Raw genomic sequence first — 15,833 nt, 5'->3', positions numbered from 1 at the left:
AGTCCAGTTTTTCCAGTCTGGGTCGCGCACAGACCCAAAGCCGCCATTTTCTCCAAAATGTAACAAAGCTGAACGTCAAAGAGAATCAGGACTCCAGTTTTCTGGGTTACACCTCTGAGGATGCCAGTGACAGTTGCTGGCGAAACGTCGGGTCTCACAATGCCAAGACCACGGCCACGCAGCCCGGAAAATCTACAACAACCAGTGAATTCCAGCCGTGAAAGCCTTTGACACCATATTACAGAATCAGAGCTGAAACCTCAGATTTAGAAGGGTAAGTCAGAGAGTCAGGATTCATCACGTCCCCACAACACCCACCTGTTATCAAAATATCCCAAGGGCGAAGCTGGTCACATCAGAAGGGACTGCAGTGCTGAGAACACAGGGCAGAATAAACCGCAGGGGCTACAGTTTGGGACCTACCATATCTTGGGTGGTGGGGGAGAGCCAAGCAGTCTTTTTAAGGAGAAGTCTGCCTCTCAGCCACAAAAGCCTTTGTGGGGAACCACCCCACCAGTCTCAGCAGTCCGTTAACTCTGTGACGACTGTACAGATTTGCTTCCGGCTGTTGTACCAAATTCAAGCGAGAAATCTTTCAGGGGAAGGGGAGGAGGAAGCCTAATTGTATGTGTTTGTGTGTGTGTGGAGGGGGGTGCATACTGTCATCAGTCTGCAGCCGACTGAGGGCTGCCCCCGAGGGTTTTCAAGGGAAGTGGTGTTCAGAGGTGACTGGCCATTTCCGGCCTCTGCGTAGCATCCCTAACCCTGGGCTTCCTTGGCCAGAGATGAACCTGCTCAGCTTCCAAAGGTCTGATGAGATGGGACTAACCTGGACCACCCAGACCAAGTTGTTTACTCAGAAGGAGACCCCAAGTTCAGTGTAGTCCTAAGAAAGGAAAGTCCACTAGGCTGCAACTTGATTCTCTCAGTTCCTCTGAATTCCCTGCAAGGCAACCCCCACCCTGTGGCTTCTCACCCCCTTGCACCCAGGACACACCTCTGCCCCCACCTGTACTCACAGCAGTGACCAGGCCAGGGCTTTCCAGACTGATCTTTTCTGCCAACAACGTCCCTGCAGGCTGGCCTCAGAAACCAGCACGGGGCAGATCTGTCGGCGGCACGGCCTGCAATGCAGACGCCCTCACAGTTAAAGAGACGTCAGCATCAATCCATGCGGCTGCTGACAGTCACATGAAAACCTGCGAAGCTACTTTTTGAGATGCCTCTTTCAGAATGGCCTACTCTGACTGGCAGCGGCTGTTGAGAGAGAGGCAGAAACAGGACTTTCTTGCCGGATTCTTTTCACAAGAAATGCCAGGGACTGAACCTGGAACCCCCTCAGCATGCAAGAAACGGGTTCCACCACGGATCCACTGCCTTCTTCCCACAGCGGAAGCTGCCCTCTACCCAGTCACCTCTCTCAGAACTGCCTTCTCTGTCAGGCAGTGGCACTCCAGGGCCTCAGAAAGACAAAAGGCTCTCAAGACCTCCTGGGAACGGGCCGCTTGCATGCAGAACAAGCCCTCTGCCCAGTCTCTCTGCAAGGATATACGGTCTTTTATCAAAGCAGGCTGTTGACCCATTTAGCTCAGTTTCATCTGCTGCGTCTGGCAGACACTGTCCAGGGGATCTTTCCCAGCCCTGAGATTCTGGGGACTGAAGCCAGGGACCTCCGCCTGCAAAGCAGATGCTCTGCCACTGAGACACAGCCCTTTCCCCCAGGGCTGCCTAGAGACAGACAGCTCAGGGCAGTGAGCCGGCCAGAAAAGGAGCACCCTGGAGCATTCAGACAATGCATGGCCCACCCCCTGAAATAAGGATAGGCTGGGTGCACAGTAGGAGCGTCCAGAGTGCTCATGCGCCCATCTGCTGCTCCCCAGACGCTTCCCGGCCATCCAGACAGCCGGGGAGGCGCCTCGGAAATTAGGTACCACTTTGGAAGCGGCTACCTTTCCAAGGTAGCTCTCCTGCTGGCCAGGACGGGGTACCTGCGGGATGAGGACGGCAGGCAGCTGTGCACATTTGGACGCGCTTTTTAGATCCACTCGCCTGCCATCCCCAGGGCAGTATAAACCACCCATCTGTAACCAGCCATGGTGTATTTTCATGGATTCTCAACTGACAACGTTTCTCATCGAGCAACTCTGATAAGCCCCCCAGGGATTCCCCCCTACCACACAATCTGAAAGCCCCTGCTATAAAGCACGGATGCCAACCAAACAGCTCCAAGTTCTGCCTGTGGAGGCTGCATGTTCTGGTCTGGCCTGCCCAGACAGCAACTCTCTTCTCTGCTTCCCGCCTGTGTCCGGCATGGTCCCCACATTCCGCCCCGCGGGTGGCCAGTGCCCTCATGGAGGGCCATTTTTGCACAGCAGGCTGTTTGTTCTCTTTTGCAGCTGCAAATAGATCGACGTGGATTAAACACAACACGAGCTGCTGCGCCAGCAAATTAGCGATGAGGCTGTGGCACTCTCCGGTCGGAGCATCGCTGGGCAGGATGTGACAAGAGCGCAGGGAGCAGACGGTGCAAAGAGTGACGTGGAGAGGCCAGTTTCCCAGCAAAACCCACTGGGGGGCAGGGGTTAACTACTGCCCGTTCCTCCCCTTCCATGTACTGCTGGGCCAGCATTCACAGCCCAGGGGTTCAGTGCCAACAAACACATATGCTGTAGGCCAGTCCATGCACCGCTGCAGATCCAGCCAACGGGCACGGAGGGTGGTACCTTCACTGTGCCAAACACAGCTCAATGTGGCTATGTGGAGAACTTGACCTCAGGTGCCTCCTGTCCTCTAGAGCCAACTTCCAGAGGGGCAGACGCTCTCTAGAGTTTTTCTAGAGTGTGAAAAACATGTTTGCCCGCCTTTCTTTGAGCTGAACAGTTCAGCGACAAGGTCTCGGGAGATTTCATTTTCATCTTTATCGTGGAATTCTGCGTATATTTTATGGTTAGACTGATCCAGCTCACATAATTTTGGAACCATTTGAAATGGGGTGTTGGAGGAGAGTTTTACAGATACTGCAGACCGCCCAAGAGACAACTAAAGGGAGGGACGGTGGCTCAGTGGTAGAGCATCTACTTGGTAAGCGGAAGGTCCCAGGTTCAATCCCCGGCATCTCCACTAAAAAAGGGTCCAGGCAAATAGGTGTGAAAAACCTCAGCTTGAGACCCTGGAGAGCCGCTGCCAGTCTGAGTAGACAATACTGACTTTGATGGACCAAGGGTCTGATTCAGTATAAGGCAGCTTCATATGCATGGGTTTTAGATCAAATCCTGCCTGAACTCTCCCTAGAAGCTAAAACGACCAAACTGAGGCTCTTGGACTTTGGCCGCATTATCAGAAGACAAGAGTCATTGGAAAAGACAGCAATGTTAGGAAAAGAACAAAGGCTGAGTCCAGTGGCACCTTTAAGACCAACAAAGTGTTATTCTGGGTAGAAGCTTTTGTGTGCCTTGCACCCAGAATTAAAGTTTGTGGGTCTTTATGGCGCCACTAGGCTCAAACTTTGATTTATTGCTTCAGACCAGGGGTGGCCAAACTTTCGTAACGTGAGAGCCACACAGAATAAATGTCAGATATTTGAGAGCCGCAAGACATGGATGTCAGATGTTTGAGGGAAGGAAGGAAAATAGATGAGGAGGGGAAGGTGGAGAGAAAGCAACTTTAAATGCATTTCCCAAGTTGCCAGCTGGATTGGCACAGTGATTTAAAGAGAGAAATGCCTTCCCCAAGCCAGCCGCTGGGGCGGTGGGGGCTTCAAGAGCCACACAGTATGTGTGAAGGAGCCACATGGGGCTCCTGAGCCACAGTTTGGACACCCCTGCTTCAGACCAACACGGCTAGGAAGAGTTCAAGGCAGCAGGAAAAGACCCAACATGAGATGTATCGACTCAGTCAACAAAGCCTCGGTTTGCAAGACCTGAGTGAGGCCATTCAGGAGAGGACGCACAGGTGAAAAGTCACTTGACGCTACTTAACACACACACACAAAGTGTGTCCTCGTTGAGCTGCAACCAACTGAGCTCACCTCAAGGGGTTTCCAAGGCCAGAGACGAGGAGAGATGGCTTGCCCTGGCCTTCCTCTGCAGAGCCTTCCTTGGTGGTCTCCCATCCAAGTCCCGGCCCTCCTTAGCTTCTAAGACCAGATGAGATCAGGCTAGCCGCAATGCAGAGCTGCGCCTTCCAGCTGACAATTTCTCCAGCCACAAAAAGTTACTTGAGAAGTCAGATTCCAAACAACTCCTCACTGTGGGGCCAGGTGAAGCGGCTGATTCAGATGGTGGCTGATACATCCGTGGCCTGTGGCCACAATCATAGAACCAAAGAATTGAAAGGGACCTCCAGGGTCATCCAACCCCTTGCACAATGCAGGAAATTCACAAATACCTCCCCCCCCACACACACACCTCCCCAGTGACCTCAGCTCCACGCCTAGAAGATGACAAAATAACCCTCCAGTTTCCCTGGCCAAAACCACTCCCTTCCCAACCCTCTGGGGAGTTCTCCGACACAAGGCTCAGGCAGCAACAGGAATCCAAATGCTGATCTTAGGAGGAAAAGTCCCCACTCACGCCAGGCAAGCCACCAGAGGCTCCAAAATGCCTCAGTGAGTGGAGTCTGCATCTCTCCTCTCCCTGGGGCTTCGTTTGACTGACTTCCGTGCTTTCAAGGTGACCTGCCCTGCCCCATATCCCTTCCAGGCCAAACAGCTGACCCACCAGCACAGCAAGGAGGGACAGCAGAACAACAGAGCATCCCGCCCAGGTACGGAAAAGGGACTCCAGTGCTCTGCCCACTCACAGCTTTACTGCTCCCCCCAACAACACTCAAGGCCATCATGGCCACTGGAGGGGCTGCTTTTCCAGCTTAGGCACCTGCTTCTGCTTTGACTACAGGACAGGAGAGGCCTATCAGTGGCTACTCGCCCTGGTGACTGCGGGGGACCCTCCACATCCAGAGGCCTCTGGATTCCAGTGCCAGGAGGCAACCACAGAGGAAGGCTTTGGTCTCTCTGCCCTGTTATTGGTCCTCCAGAGGAACTGGTTGGCCATGGTATGTGTGGCAAGATGCCGGACTAGATGGACCCTCATGGCTCTGATCCAGCAGGACTCATCTGAAGTTCTTCTCAGGGGAAGGCGTTGGCCTCTCTGCCCTGTTGGGCCTCCAGAGGAACTGGCTGGCCCTTGTGTGAAACAGAAGGCTGGACTAGATGGACCTTCATTGGTCTGATCCATCAGGGCTCTTCTGATGTTCTTCTAAGGGGAAGGCCTCAGCCTCTCTGCCCTGTTGCTGGCACTCCAGAGGAACTGGGTGGCCCCTGTGTGAGACAGAAGGCTGGACTAGATGGACCTTTATTGGTCTGATTCATCAGGGCTCTTCTGATGTTCTTCTAAGGGGAAGACCTCAGCCTCTCTGCCCTGTGGCTGGCCCTCCAGAGGAACTGGCTGGCCCCTGTGTGAGACAGAAGGCTGGACTAGATGGACCTTTATTGGTCTGATCCATCAGGACTCTTCTGATGTTCTTCTCAGGGGAAGGCCTCAGCCTCTCTGCCCTGTGGCTGGCCCTCCAGAGGAACTGGGTGGCCCCTGTGTGAGACAGAAGGCTGGACTAGATGGACCTTTATTGGTCTGATCCATCAGGACTCTTCTGATGCTCTTATGAGAATCTCTGCCTCTATACCATCTTGTTGCCCCTCCAGAGGAACTGGGTGGCCCCTGTGTGAGACAGGAGGCTGGACTAGATGGACCCTCACTGGCCTGACCCAGCAGGGCTCTTCTGATGTTCTGACTGCTGGGAGGCAGGGATTTCCGTTTCCAGGAGGGAACTCAGAGTGGCACAGAAAAGCCTCTCTTCTTCCTTCCCTCCTGGCTCCTGTTCCAGGCCTGGGCAAGGATGCCCACGCCCAGCTTTCAAAGAGGAGCATTCACAGGCGGGCGAGAGAGGCCAGGACACCAAGGGACCTCTCTGTTGACTTTGCCTGCCTCCTCCCAGCTGGGCCACGGCTGGGAGACAAAGTGCTCTTCAGGTAGCCCTCTTCCGCTGTCCAGGAGCTGCCCCCTCCTCCTCCGCCCCCCTGGCAGGGGGGGGGGAGCCAGCAAAGCAGCTCCCCTCCAAGGAGCAACTGGGTGCCCTGAGCCCAGCACCACCCAAGGAGCGCCGGGGCTGGCTACTGCCTGCCCTCCAAGGAAAGTGGGGGGAGGAGAAGGCAACCCCTGCCTCTTCCACCGGGTTGGGGAACAGCCCCAAAGCAGGCCCGGTAGGAGGAAGGTCAAGGGGGAAAGCGGGACAGAAGAAGAGCCCTGCGAGATCCGGCCCAGGGGCCACCCGCCTGCCCTCTGCGCCCCTTGGCGGATCCCTTCAGCGACAACCAGGCCCCCCAAGGGGGGTTGTGCGTCGCCCTGAAGGACCCAGGAAGTTCGGGCGGGGGGGGAGCAGGGGGGTCTCGCTGGAGAAACACCCAGTTGGGGCTGGGAGGAGGAGGGAGAAAGGGGCACCGCAACTGGCCCGGGCAGCCCGGCCCTGGGGGGGGGGGGCAAAGAACCCGCTCCCCACCCCCCCAAAAGCCCTCCCGGAGAAGGGGCAGTCTCCCAGGGGTGGCCCCGAGGGAGAGGTGGGGGGAGCAGCCAAGTCCCCCTTCCCCCCCGCTGGCCGTGCCTGGGAGAGCGGCTGCCCCCCGCCCACTCACCATCTCGCGCCTCCTGCGTCTCCTCCTCCCGCTGCTGCTGCTGCTGCTGCTAGGACGCGCCGCCGGCCCCGGAGCGCATCTCCCGCCGCTGGGCGCCCCGGAAGGAAGGAAAGAAACCGCCGCTCGGCTCGCTCCTTAGCCCGCCAGCCGGCTGGACCCGGGCGGCCCTCCCTCGCTCCTCCCCCGGCAGCCAGGCCCGCCCCGCCCCGCCGCGCCGTACATGGGCAGGTCGGCGCCGCCGCCGCCAATCCGCGCCCGCCCGCCCGCCCGCGCAACTCGCTCCGGAGGGAAACCCCAGGCAGGCAGCATCCTCCCGGCCAGCTCCAGGCGGGAGTTCTCCCCTGGTCACCTGGCAGCAGAGGGCCCTTCCCCCGCTTGGCAGAGGCCTCTCCCAGTCCCTCCCCAAATCTCCAGGGCTTTCCCACCTTGGAGGTGGCAACCCTGCCCGCCGGAGGGGCGCACCACCCCCCAGCGCGGCTGCAGCAGCTGACTGGAGCAGGGCTGGGGAGAGCCCCGCGGCGAGCAGAGAGGAGGCCGGGCCGGACCCTCAAGGCCGGCGGGGGTGAGCCGGGCTCCAAGGCCGCGCAGCCTCCCCCAGCAGAAGAGAACAGACTGAGGCCTTCCCTCCCAGGCCCAAGCCCGGCGGCTCCGAGCAGAATCCGGGGGGGGGGGGGGGGGGCGGGGGGCAGAGAATTCCCGGCCTGCTCTCCAGAGCCGGGCAGTCCCGTGGGGGTGGGGGGAAGGCGGCTCCTGCGATCAGGAGGCGCTGGGAGGAGGGAAAGCGCAAGAGCCGCCCTGCCTGCAACCCTTTCTCAGCCGACCCCTTTTCCTGCACTTTCCATCTTGAACCCACCCAGGAGCAGCTCTTTCCCCAGTCGCAGTGGCTCCTGAGACGTCTGCCTTGCCCAAGCCAGCTGCCTCCCGCCTCCCCTTGTGCCATGGCTGGGTGTGGTTCTTAGGCCAGCAGAGACATTAGGGGAGGACAGGATGAGGCCCTACAGATGTCCGCAGGAGCTTGCACGATGCACAAGGGATAGAACAAAGCCGTAGACAAGGGCACCTTTAAGACCAACCAAGTTTTAGTCAGAATGTCAGCTTTCGTATACGAAACCTAGTTGTCTACTGCTTTGTTCTGTTGCTTCAGACCCAGGCGGCTGCCTACTGGGATGTGCACAAGGGATGTGAGTGCAGTTGGGAGCAGAAAGGCACAGAAAGGGAGGCCGGAGAAATGAGGCCAAATGCAGGGCGATGATGCCCCAGGTGCCAACTTGGCTCAAGTCAGGCAGGAGTTTGGGAGCAGTGCCTTCCAGCCCACCGGGGCTCAGAAACTGACCTTCTAGCAAAGATAGATCCAGGGGGGTAACTTGGTCTGAAGCAGCGGAACGAAGTTTGTGCCCAGTTTAGTTTATTCGATTAATATCCTGCCCTCCTCGCCAAAGCAGGCTCAGGGCGGTTCACGGTGCCCAATAATAATAATAATAATAATAATACCTTTTATTTATATCCTGCCCTCCCCGCAAAGCAGGCTCAGGGCGGCTCACAACACGTAAATACAATGTACAATAAAATCATATACAATAGTTACAATCTCAATTATAAAATCATCCTTAAAATAATTAAAACTTACATTAAGATTAACATTATGGTGCTATAGTTAAGATCTTCCATAAAATCCAGCGACTAAAACATAAACATATCCAGCAGGACTTTCTTGGCTCGGTATTAAGTGAAGGCTATTTTAAAGAGGTTTGTCTTGCAGGCCCTGCGGAATTGGTCTAAACATCGCAGGGCCCGTACCTCCTCCGGGAGTTGGTTCCACAGTAGGGGGGCCGCTATGGAGAAGGCCCGATCCCGGGTGGCCTTCAATCTGGCCTCCCTTGGCCCAGGGATATTCAGCTGGTTCTTTCCAGCTGACCTCAGCGCTCTCTGGGGTTAATCACAATAAAACACAATAAAACAGTAAATCACAATAAAACAATTTAGATAAATTAAGTTAAAACGATTTAAACAATTTGGTGCTAATTTCCATTTAGTTACAGGTGGCATTTGATGTTCTTAGACATCCTATTAGACCTTATCTCTGCAGGTTCAGTTAAAAGCTAGTTGGAATAATAATGTCTTGCAGAACTGGGCCGGTTCCCGCTAGCCTCTGACCTGCTCAGGCAGTTGGTTCTACCAATGGGGGGCAGCGATGGAGACGGCTCTTTCTCCGGCCGATTTCAGTCTTGCCTCCCTCGGCCTGCGGATCGATAGTAAGTTTTGTGTTCCAGATCTAAGTATCCTCTGGGGAACAAGTGGGGAGAGACGGTCCCTAAGGTAGAGAGGTCCTCAGCCGTATAGTCAGGCGCCTTGAAGACCAACAAAGTCTTATCTGAGGTATGAACTTTTGTGCACACCTGCTTCTTCAGATCCAGGTGGGCAGCCGAGTTGGTTTCCTCTGAAGCAGCAGAACAAAGTTTGAGCCCAACCCTCCGTAGTTAAATGAATCCCGTGAAACCTTGGAAGACCAACCACGGTTTCATTCTGGGTGCAAGCCTTCACACCCTCAAGCTTCTACCCAGAATAAAACTGTGCTGGTCTTAGCGTGCTGCAGGACTCAGACTTTATTCTCCTCACAAAACCTGCAGCAGGCATGGGAGCTTTCGTGAGTTGCGGCTCACTTTGGGGCACACTGACTCCCAAAAGCTCCTCACCTCCCACCAGTTTGGTCAGGCTTGAAGGTGCTGCTGGGCTCTGGCTTTTTTTCGCTGCTACGGACGGACTGACCTGCAACCCATCTTATTCTGCTCCTTCTAGTGAGTTAGCCACACAGCCAAAACAAGGAGACGGGTCTTGTGCCAAGGTCCCCCTGCCCAGCTGCGAAGGAGCACCAGTGGCCTCTAGTGGCCATCAGCCACAATGACAGAAGAGGTCCACACACATTCTCAGCAATTCTTTCGCTCCCAAGAATTAAAAAAATAAAGTCGGGCGCTGAGCTTTGGTTCTTCTCTTCCTCCCCCGCCTTGTTAAGCCCCGTTTATAGGCCAAGCTGCCTCCTCAGAAAGCAGCCCTACTGAGTTCTGTGGGACTGACTTCCAAGGGGGAAAGAGGCAGCCGCTGTTGGCTGGTGCAGTCCAAGCAAAAAGGAGCACCTGAGAAACCACCAGATTTATGGCAGCAGATGCTTCGATGCTTCAGGTGCGTGCAGCAGATCCTCCTTTGTGCAGATCAAAGGTGAGGCGAGACCCAGGTAAGCTACCTTGGAGCTGGGCATGGGCCCCTTCCTTTGGACAGTGTCGGTCCGGGCATCTAGGGCAGGGCCCCCATGGAAACCTATATCCAGTGGAAGGCAGGCAGAATCCTTTGGCAAGGACGTGTCTCACCTTTGTGGGTTCTCCCCCCCACCCCCCATGCGTGGAGGCATCAGCCGTCTGTCACACTGCTGGGCCATGAGAGGCACTGGGGGTTGCACTGCGAAATGAAATGTTAGCATTTCCCCCTCTTGTCCAAAAGCCAAAGCTCAGTTTTGTTGTTTCCCGCTGCCTCAAATGTTTTCATTTGCCTCTGAGTCATGGTGCCAGTCTGCTCAGGACTACGGACTGCATCTCAGTTTGTGCATTTGCCCCGACACGAGCGAGCGGATCTTCATCTCAGCAGCAATGCATGGTCCATGGAATCGAGTGTCCCCTCAGAATCCTTGAAGTAGACGGGTTACTATCAGTGTTCCCTCTAAGCTGAGTGAGTGTGAGCTAGCTCACAGTTTTTTAGCCTCTGGCTCACACATTTTTGCTTTAGCTCAGGAGGGATGGCCCCAGAGCAAACTAATTAATGCAGGAGCCAAATCACCTGCTGGTAACTCACAAAGTAGAATTTTTGCTCACAAGACTCCACAGCATAGAGAGAGCACTGGTTACTCTCTTTAATCAATACGATTAAAAGAGGAGCTTTCTCTAACCATTTGATGCTTATAAGGAAGAGGGAATTCTGGATTTTTAACTGAGTACTTATTTGCCTGATTTCCACCCCTCTTTTCTTCCCAAGAGAGACACAAAGCGGCGCACGACCTTCTCTTCGCCTCCATTTTTTATCTGCACAACAGCCTTGTGGGGTGGGTCAGGCAGGCTGAGAGTGTGACTCTGGCCCCAAGCCAGCTCCCATGGCACGAGCGGGGATTTGTTGGAATCTGCACTCATGTCATGAAAGAGTTAATCTGTTGTATGTGTTTACAACCAGTAGTTAAATGACCGTGGAGCCTATTAGATTGTGTAGAAGTTCCCTCTAGAGAAAGAGGAAGTAATATTCTAATACAGTTCGCTATTGCTTAAACCGGAGGTGTCAAACATGTGGCCCGGGGGCCGAATGATGCCCCCAGAGGGCTCCTATCAGGTTCCGAGCAACTGACTGTCATCTGCTTCCTTCTCCCTCTCTCTTGCTTCCTTTTAATCACAGCTTGCTTTGGTCTTCAAGGTGCCTCTGGACTCAGACTTTGCTCTGCTGCTTCAAACCAGCACGCTGCCCCCCCCTCCCACCTTGTGATGGAGCTCCCCTCCCCTTCCTTGGCTCAATTCTGACTGTTCTGAGTTTCCTGGGAGAGAAATGTTTCCTTTGAGCTCTCCTCAGGCTCAGCCAGTTTGGAGAGATCCCAGGATGACAGCTGTTCTCCAGACTACATAGATTGCTGACTGATTGATTGATTCTTCTCCTCGTCTTTGATTGACGTTTATTCTTCTCCTCCTAGAGAAAATGACTGCTTTGGAAGATGGACTGTGTGGCAGTATTCCTTACCAAAGCCCCTCCCTTCCCTAAACCCCTGCTACCCAGGCTCCCCCCTCAAATCTCCAGAAATTTCCAAACCCAGAGTTGGCACCCCTATCTGCACATCTGTGCACATTAGCAAATTGTGTGGCAGTGCCCAGTTCTCTTCCCTTCTGGGGGTAGGCCTGTGTTTTCTTGCCGCAACAGGAGTTGATGGTTCCATCTCTGGTCAATCAGACGTACCTGCAAGCCACCCTTTTGCCTCGGACCCCTTGGGCAGCAGAGAGCTCCTGGTTGCCGCCCATCCCTACAGTCCAGCTGCTGCCTATGGTTTGATTGACCAGCATTCCTGGCCCCACCCAAGATGTTCCGATGAGGCCCCCTCCCTTTCCCTGCTAATCAACATGGGGCATGATCTGATCAGAAGTGAACCAGATGCTCCCATACATTTGTGCCCATGCAGCTGGCAAATTGCGCCTCAAGGATCACCCCAGCCTGCCTTGTGCTTTGCCACCCTCCATTGCAAATGCAACTTTGGGCTGTATCAACAGAAGGCTACTGTCCAGATTACGTGAAGTGATGGTATCACTTTACTCTGCTCTGGTAAAACCTCACCTGGAGTATTGTGTTCTGTTTTGGGCACCACGTTTTAAGAAGGTTATAGACAAGCTGGAATGGGTCCAGAGGAGGGCGACAAAGATGGTGAGGGGTCTGGAGACCAAGTCCTATGAGGAAAGGTTGAAGGAGCTGGGAATGTTTAGCCTGGAGAGGAGGCAGCTGAGAGGTGATAGGATCACCATCTTCAAGTACTTGATGGGCTATCATATAGAGGATGGTGTGGAATTGTTTTCTGTGGCCCCAGAAGGTAGGACCAGAACCAACGGGTTGAAATTAAATCAAGAGTTTCCAGCTCATCATTAGGAAGAACTTCTTGAAAGAGCAGTTCCTCAGTGGAACAGGCTTCCTCAGGAGGTGGTGGGCTCTCCTTCCTTGGAGGTTTTTCAACAGAGGCTAGATGGCCAATGCAGATTTTGTGAATTTAGGGGGAAGCATTTGTGAGTTTCCTGCATTGTGCAGTGGGTTGGACTAGATGACCCTGGAGGTCCCTTCCAACTCTAGGATTCTTTGATGCCCTATATGGGGAGGGGGGTGCCCAGAGACCTCTGGGGAGGCCTGGCATGGAAGCCCTTTCTCGCCTCAGGGAGAACCAAGCCTTCTGGGCCTGCACCGTTCCCTTCTGGCTGTTCTTCCTCTTCGCCTCAGGCCCCAATGCTCAGCCTGGGCTGGACAAATTCCTCTTTTCTGCACTGGATTCCTTTTCTTCTCACAGCCTGCAGGGTTTCCTGCGGGGCGCGTGGCACAGAACAGTGTGCCGGCAGAGCGGCGGGGAGCCCCCTGCGCATCCTTTGTGCTGTGCCCAGATTAGAATCTCTCCCGGGGAGCAGTGTGCTGGTGTGGAAAACATGTACTTCCCCTCCCCATCTCCTGACCCTGCTGAGGAACAATTGCGGGGTGATGGCGCTTCAGAGGGGCTTAGTCTTATGTGCTGGAGTCTGTGCGGAAGACTTTGTTTCCTATAAATAAGTATTCTTCCCCCCCTCCCTTCTCTCGAGGAGGGCCTCGCTGCTGAGGTTGAGCCGTGCTGCTCGTCGCTATGGCGACAGCGTCCTGGCAACTGCTCCTGACAGCTGCCTCCCTTCTCATCTCCCAGGGACCAGTGGCAACAGGCCCAGCCAAGAGGAAGAGGCGAGGGGCTTCGGCGGCTGCTGCGGCGGTGGTGGCAAGAAGAGACGGGCACGGGGGCACCCACCCCCCGCCCACCCTCAGGACACTGCTAGGATGCTCGGGAAGTGTGGGACGGTGCCGCCCGGCCCTCGCCACAGCCAGGTAAGCAGGTGGGTGGCCTCCTTTGCAACTTCATCTAGGGCTCGGTCGGTCGGTCGGGCGAGGGATGCTGGGGCTGCTGGACCCTGTTTTTCTCACCTCCAGGCTCCTTTCCGCCACCTCCACCTTTACAGGTGAGTTGGCGTAGAGATTGCACGGCACATATTTTTAGGCTGGGTGTGTGTGTATGTCTGGGGGGGGGGAGAATCAGCTGCTGAAACCCACAACACTGTGGGGTGTCATCTTGTTCCTTCACGCCATTTTCCTCACCGCTGTGGTGCTTCAGTGGGGATAGGAAGCACAAGCCAGGCTGAGCGCTGGTGCTCTGGGCGCCTCTCGGGAATGTTGCGTTGTGAGTTTGTTTGGCTGCACACTTGGGGAGAGAGAGTGTGTGTGGGTCTTCCTGGGTTTGTCCATAATAACAGGAGGAAGAGATGGAGACATTTCCCCCCTCGTTCCGAAAGCACCCTTCGCCAAGGAGAGAGAGCTTTTCAATGGGTGATCAAATCTGCATGATGCATGGATTTTTTTTTTGAGGGGGTGGGGGAGTGGGTGACACAGCCTTGCAAACTGCACACCTTTGGCAACCTGTTTGCCTGGCACCTCTTCCTCTCTGAATGTTCCCTCTCTGACTATTTGCCAAGGAGCGATCAACAGGCAAACCCAAGGGGGCTTCTGAGGTTTGCACGGGGAGGAGGGTCCTTGGGAGCCCCATTTGGTGCTGAGATGGGACACCCAAATGGTTCTTCTTCCTGCCCCAAACAAACATGGGGCACGTGCCAGTCTCTGTCCTCTGGTCCTCTTTGTTTCCCCGAAGCTGCTTCTGCAGCTGCTCCCCATCCCGCCACAGCCTCTGCTATCTTTCCTGCTGTTGCTTTGCCTCGGAGAGCAGAGGCAGATTTCTGCCCATTCTGAAGGGAATTAGTGTTGCCAACCTCCAGGAGGAAGAAAGAAAAACAAAGAAGGGAAAGAAACTTAACCCAAAAACTGGAGTAAGAAACCTAAAAGGTTAATACGCAATTAAAGGGCCGAACATTAAAAACAAAGTGTAATAAAAATCATAAATCAACATACATGTATTTATCGCTGAAAGCTAAAACCATTTAAGGGCCCATCATAAGCCTCAATCCTATGTAAAATCATAAAACCTCAATGGGAACCCACTCAACTTGACCTGACACGTTTTGACCTAAATTGGTCTTCTTCAGAGGTCAGAAAGGGAAGTACACATATTGGCTCTTAATACAGAACAGAATAAAACAATAGAATAATGCTGGACCACAAGGAAATTTAGTGAAGTGACAAAGGCTTAGAGATATTTTTGAGGCCTCTTGAGTTGGCACATTTTGACTTTACTTGATCAATTCTGGACCACGTGGCATACAAAAAAACACAATGCTATAGGTATGCTCTTGATTAAGACATAAGGCTATAGAACAAGAGGCCTCAGGAATATCGCTAAGCCTTTTGTCACTTCATTAAATTTCCTTGTGGTCCAGCATTGTTCTATTGTTTTATTCTGTTCTGTATTAAGAGCCAATATGTATACTTACCTTGCTGACCTCTGAAGAAGACCAATTTAGGTCAAAACGCATCAGGTCAAGTTGAGTGGGTTCCCATTGAGGTTTTATGATTTCACATAGGATAGATGGGCCCTTAAATGGTTTTAGCTTTCAACGATAAATACATGTATGTTGGCTTATGATTTTTTTACACTTTGTTTTTAATGTTCGGCCCTTTAATTGCATATTAACCTTTTAGGTTTCTTATTCCAACCTCCAGGTGGAGCCTGGAGATCTCCCAGTGTGAGAACTGATTTGTCCCCCTGGAGAAAATGGCTGCTTTGGAGGGTGGTCTCTCCAGCACTGTACCTTGCTGAGGCCCCTCCCCTCCCCAAATCCTGTCCTTCTTTAGTCTCCATTCCCAAAACCTCCAGGTATTTCCCAAGCCAGAGCTTGTAACCCTCGAGGGATAGAGAAAGAAGTCCTTTTCTCTCTTTCTCACAATATGAGAACTCGTGGACACTCCATGAACTTGTTTAAGCAGTCAGGTTAGAACGGATAAAAGGAAGTCTTTCTTCACCCAAAGGGAGATTAACACATGGGATTCACTTCCACAGGAGGTGGTGGCGGCTGCAAGCATAGACAGCTTCAAGAGAGGATTAGATCAACATATGGAGCAGAGATCCATCAATGGCTATTAGCCACAGCGTATTGATGGAATTCTCTGTCTGGGCAGCGATGCTCTGTATTGTGCTTGGGGGATGTCACACCCAGAGTCAAGGAAAAGACAGTTGAAGTTCAAGATCTTTATTCCAGTTTCATGGGCATACACACGCGTTGTCGGAACTGACCTCTCTGTCAGTGCCCCCAACTTGTAAACCTTTGCCCCGACCGTTATAATTTAAGCCAAAGCGTGCCAAGCCAAAGCGGGGGGTTTGTGTGGGGTTTTTACTAAGCTCTCATCACCGCAGGTGCCCACTATCAGTTCATGGTTCGCATCTCCTCCAGCTCTTTGGCCTTGGTTACCT

At 53.8% G+C, this 15,833-nt stretch overlaps 2 protein-coding genes across 2 annotated transcripts in view; one reads left to right on the top strand and one right to left on the bottom strand.

Annotated features, from left to right (window-relative positions):
- Positions 1-6,689, bottom strand: part of MYO1E (myosin IE) — a 97,678-nt gene extending 90,989 nt beyond the window's left edge. Inside the window, exon 1 of the mRNA XM_060259911.1 lies at positions 6,686-6,689. Within this exon, the coding sequence (XP_060115894.1) occupies positions 6,686-6,688 (3 nt within the window). The 5' untranslated portion in view covers position 6,689. The remainder of the gene's footprint in view (positions 1-6,685) is intronic.
- Positions 6,690-13,253: 6,564 nt separating this feature from the next.
- The window catches only part of FAM81A (family with sequence similarity 81 member A), a 31,709-nt gene continuing 29,129 nt past the window's right edge, over positions 13,254-15,833 (top strand). The window contains exon 1 of the mRNA XM_060260138.1: positions 13,254-13,306. The gene's annotated coding sequence lies outside the window, so the exon portion shown is untranslated. The remainder of the gene's footprint in view (positions 13,307-15,833) is intronic.

Source organism: Heteronotia binoei, chromosome 19, assembly GCF_032191835.1.
Source record: "Heteronotia binoei isolate CCM8104 ecotype False Entrance Well chromosome 19, APGP_CSIRO_Hbin_v1, whole genome shotgun sequence".
Lineage (NCBI taxonomy): Eukaryota > Metazoa > Chordata > Lepidosauria > Squamata > Gekkonidae > Heteronotia > Heteronotia binoei.
This window is presented reverse-complemented; position numbering and strand designations above follow the sequence as displayed.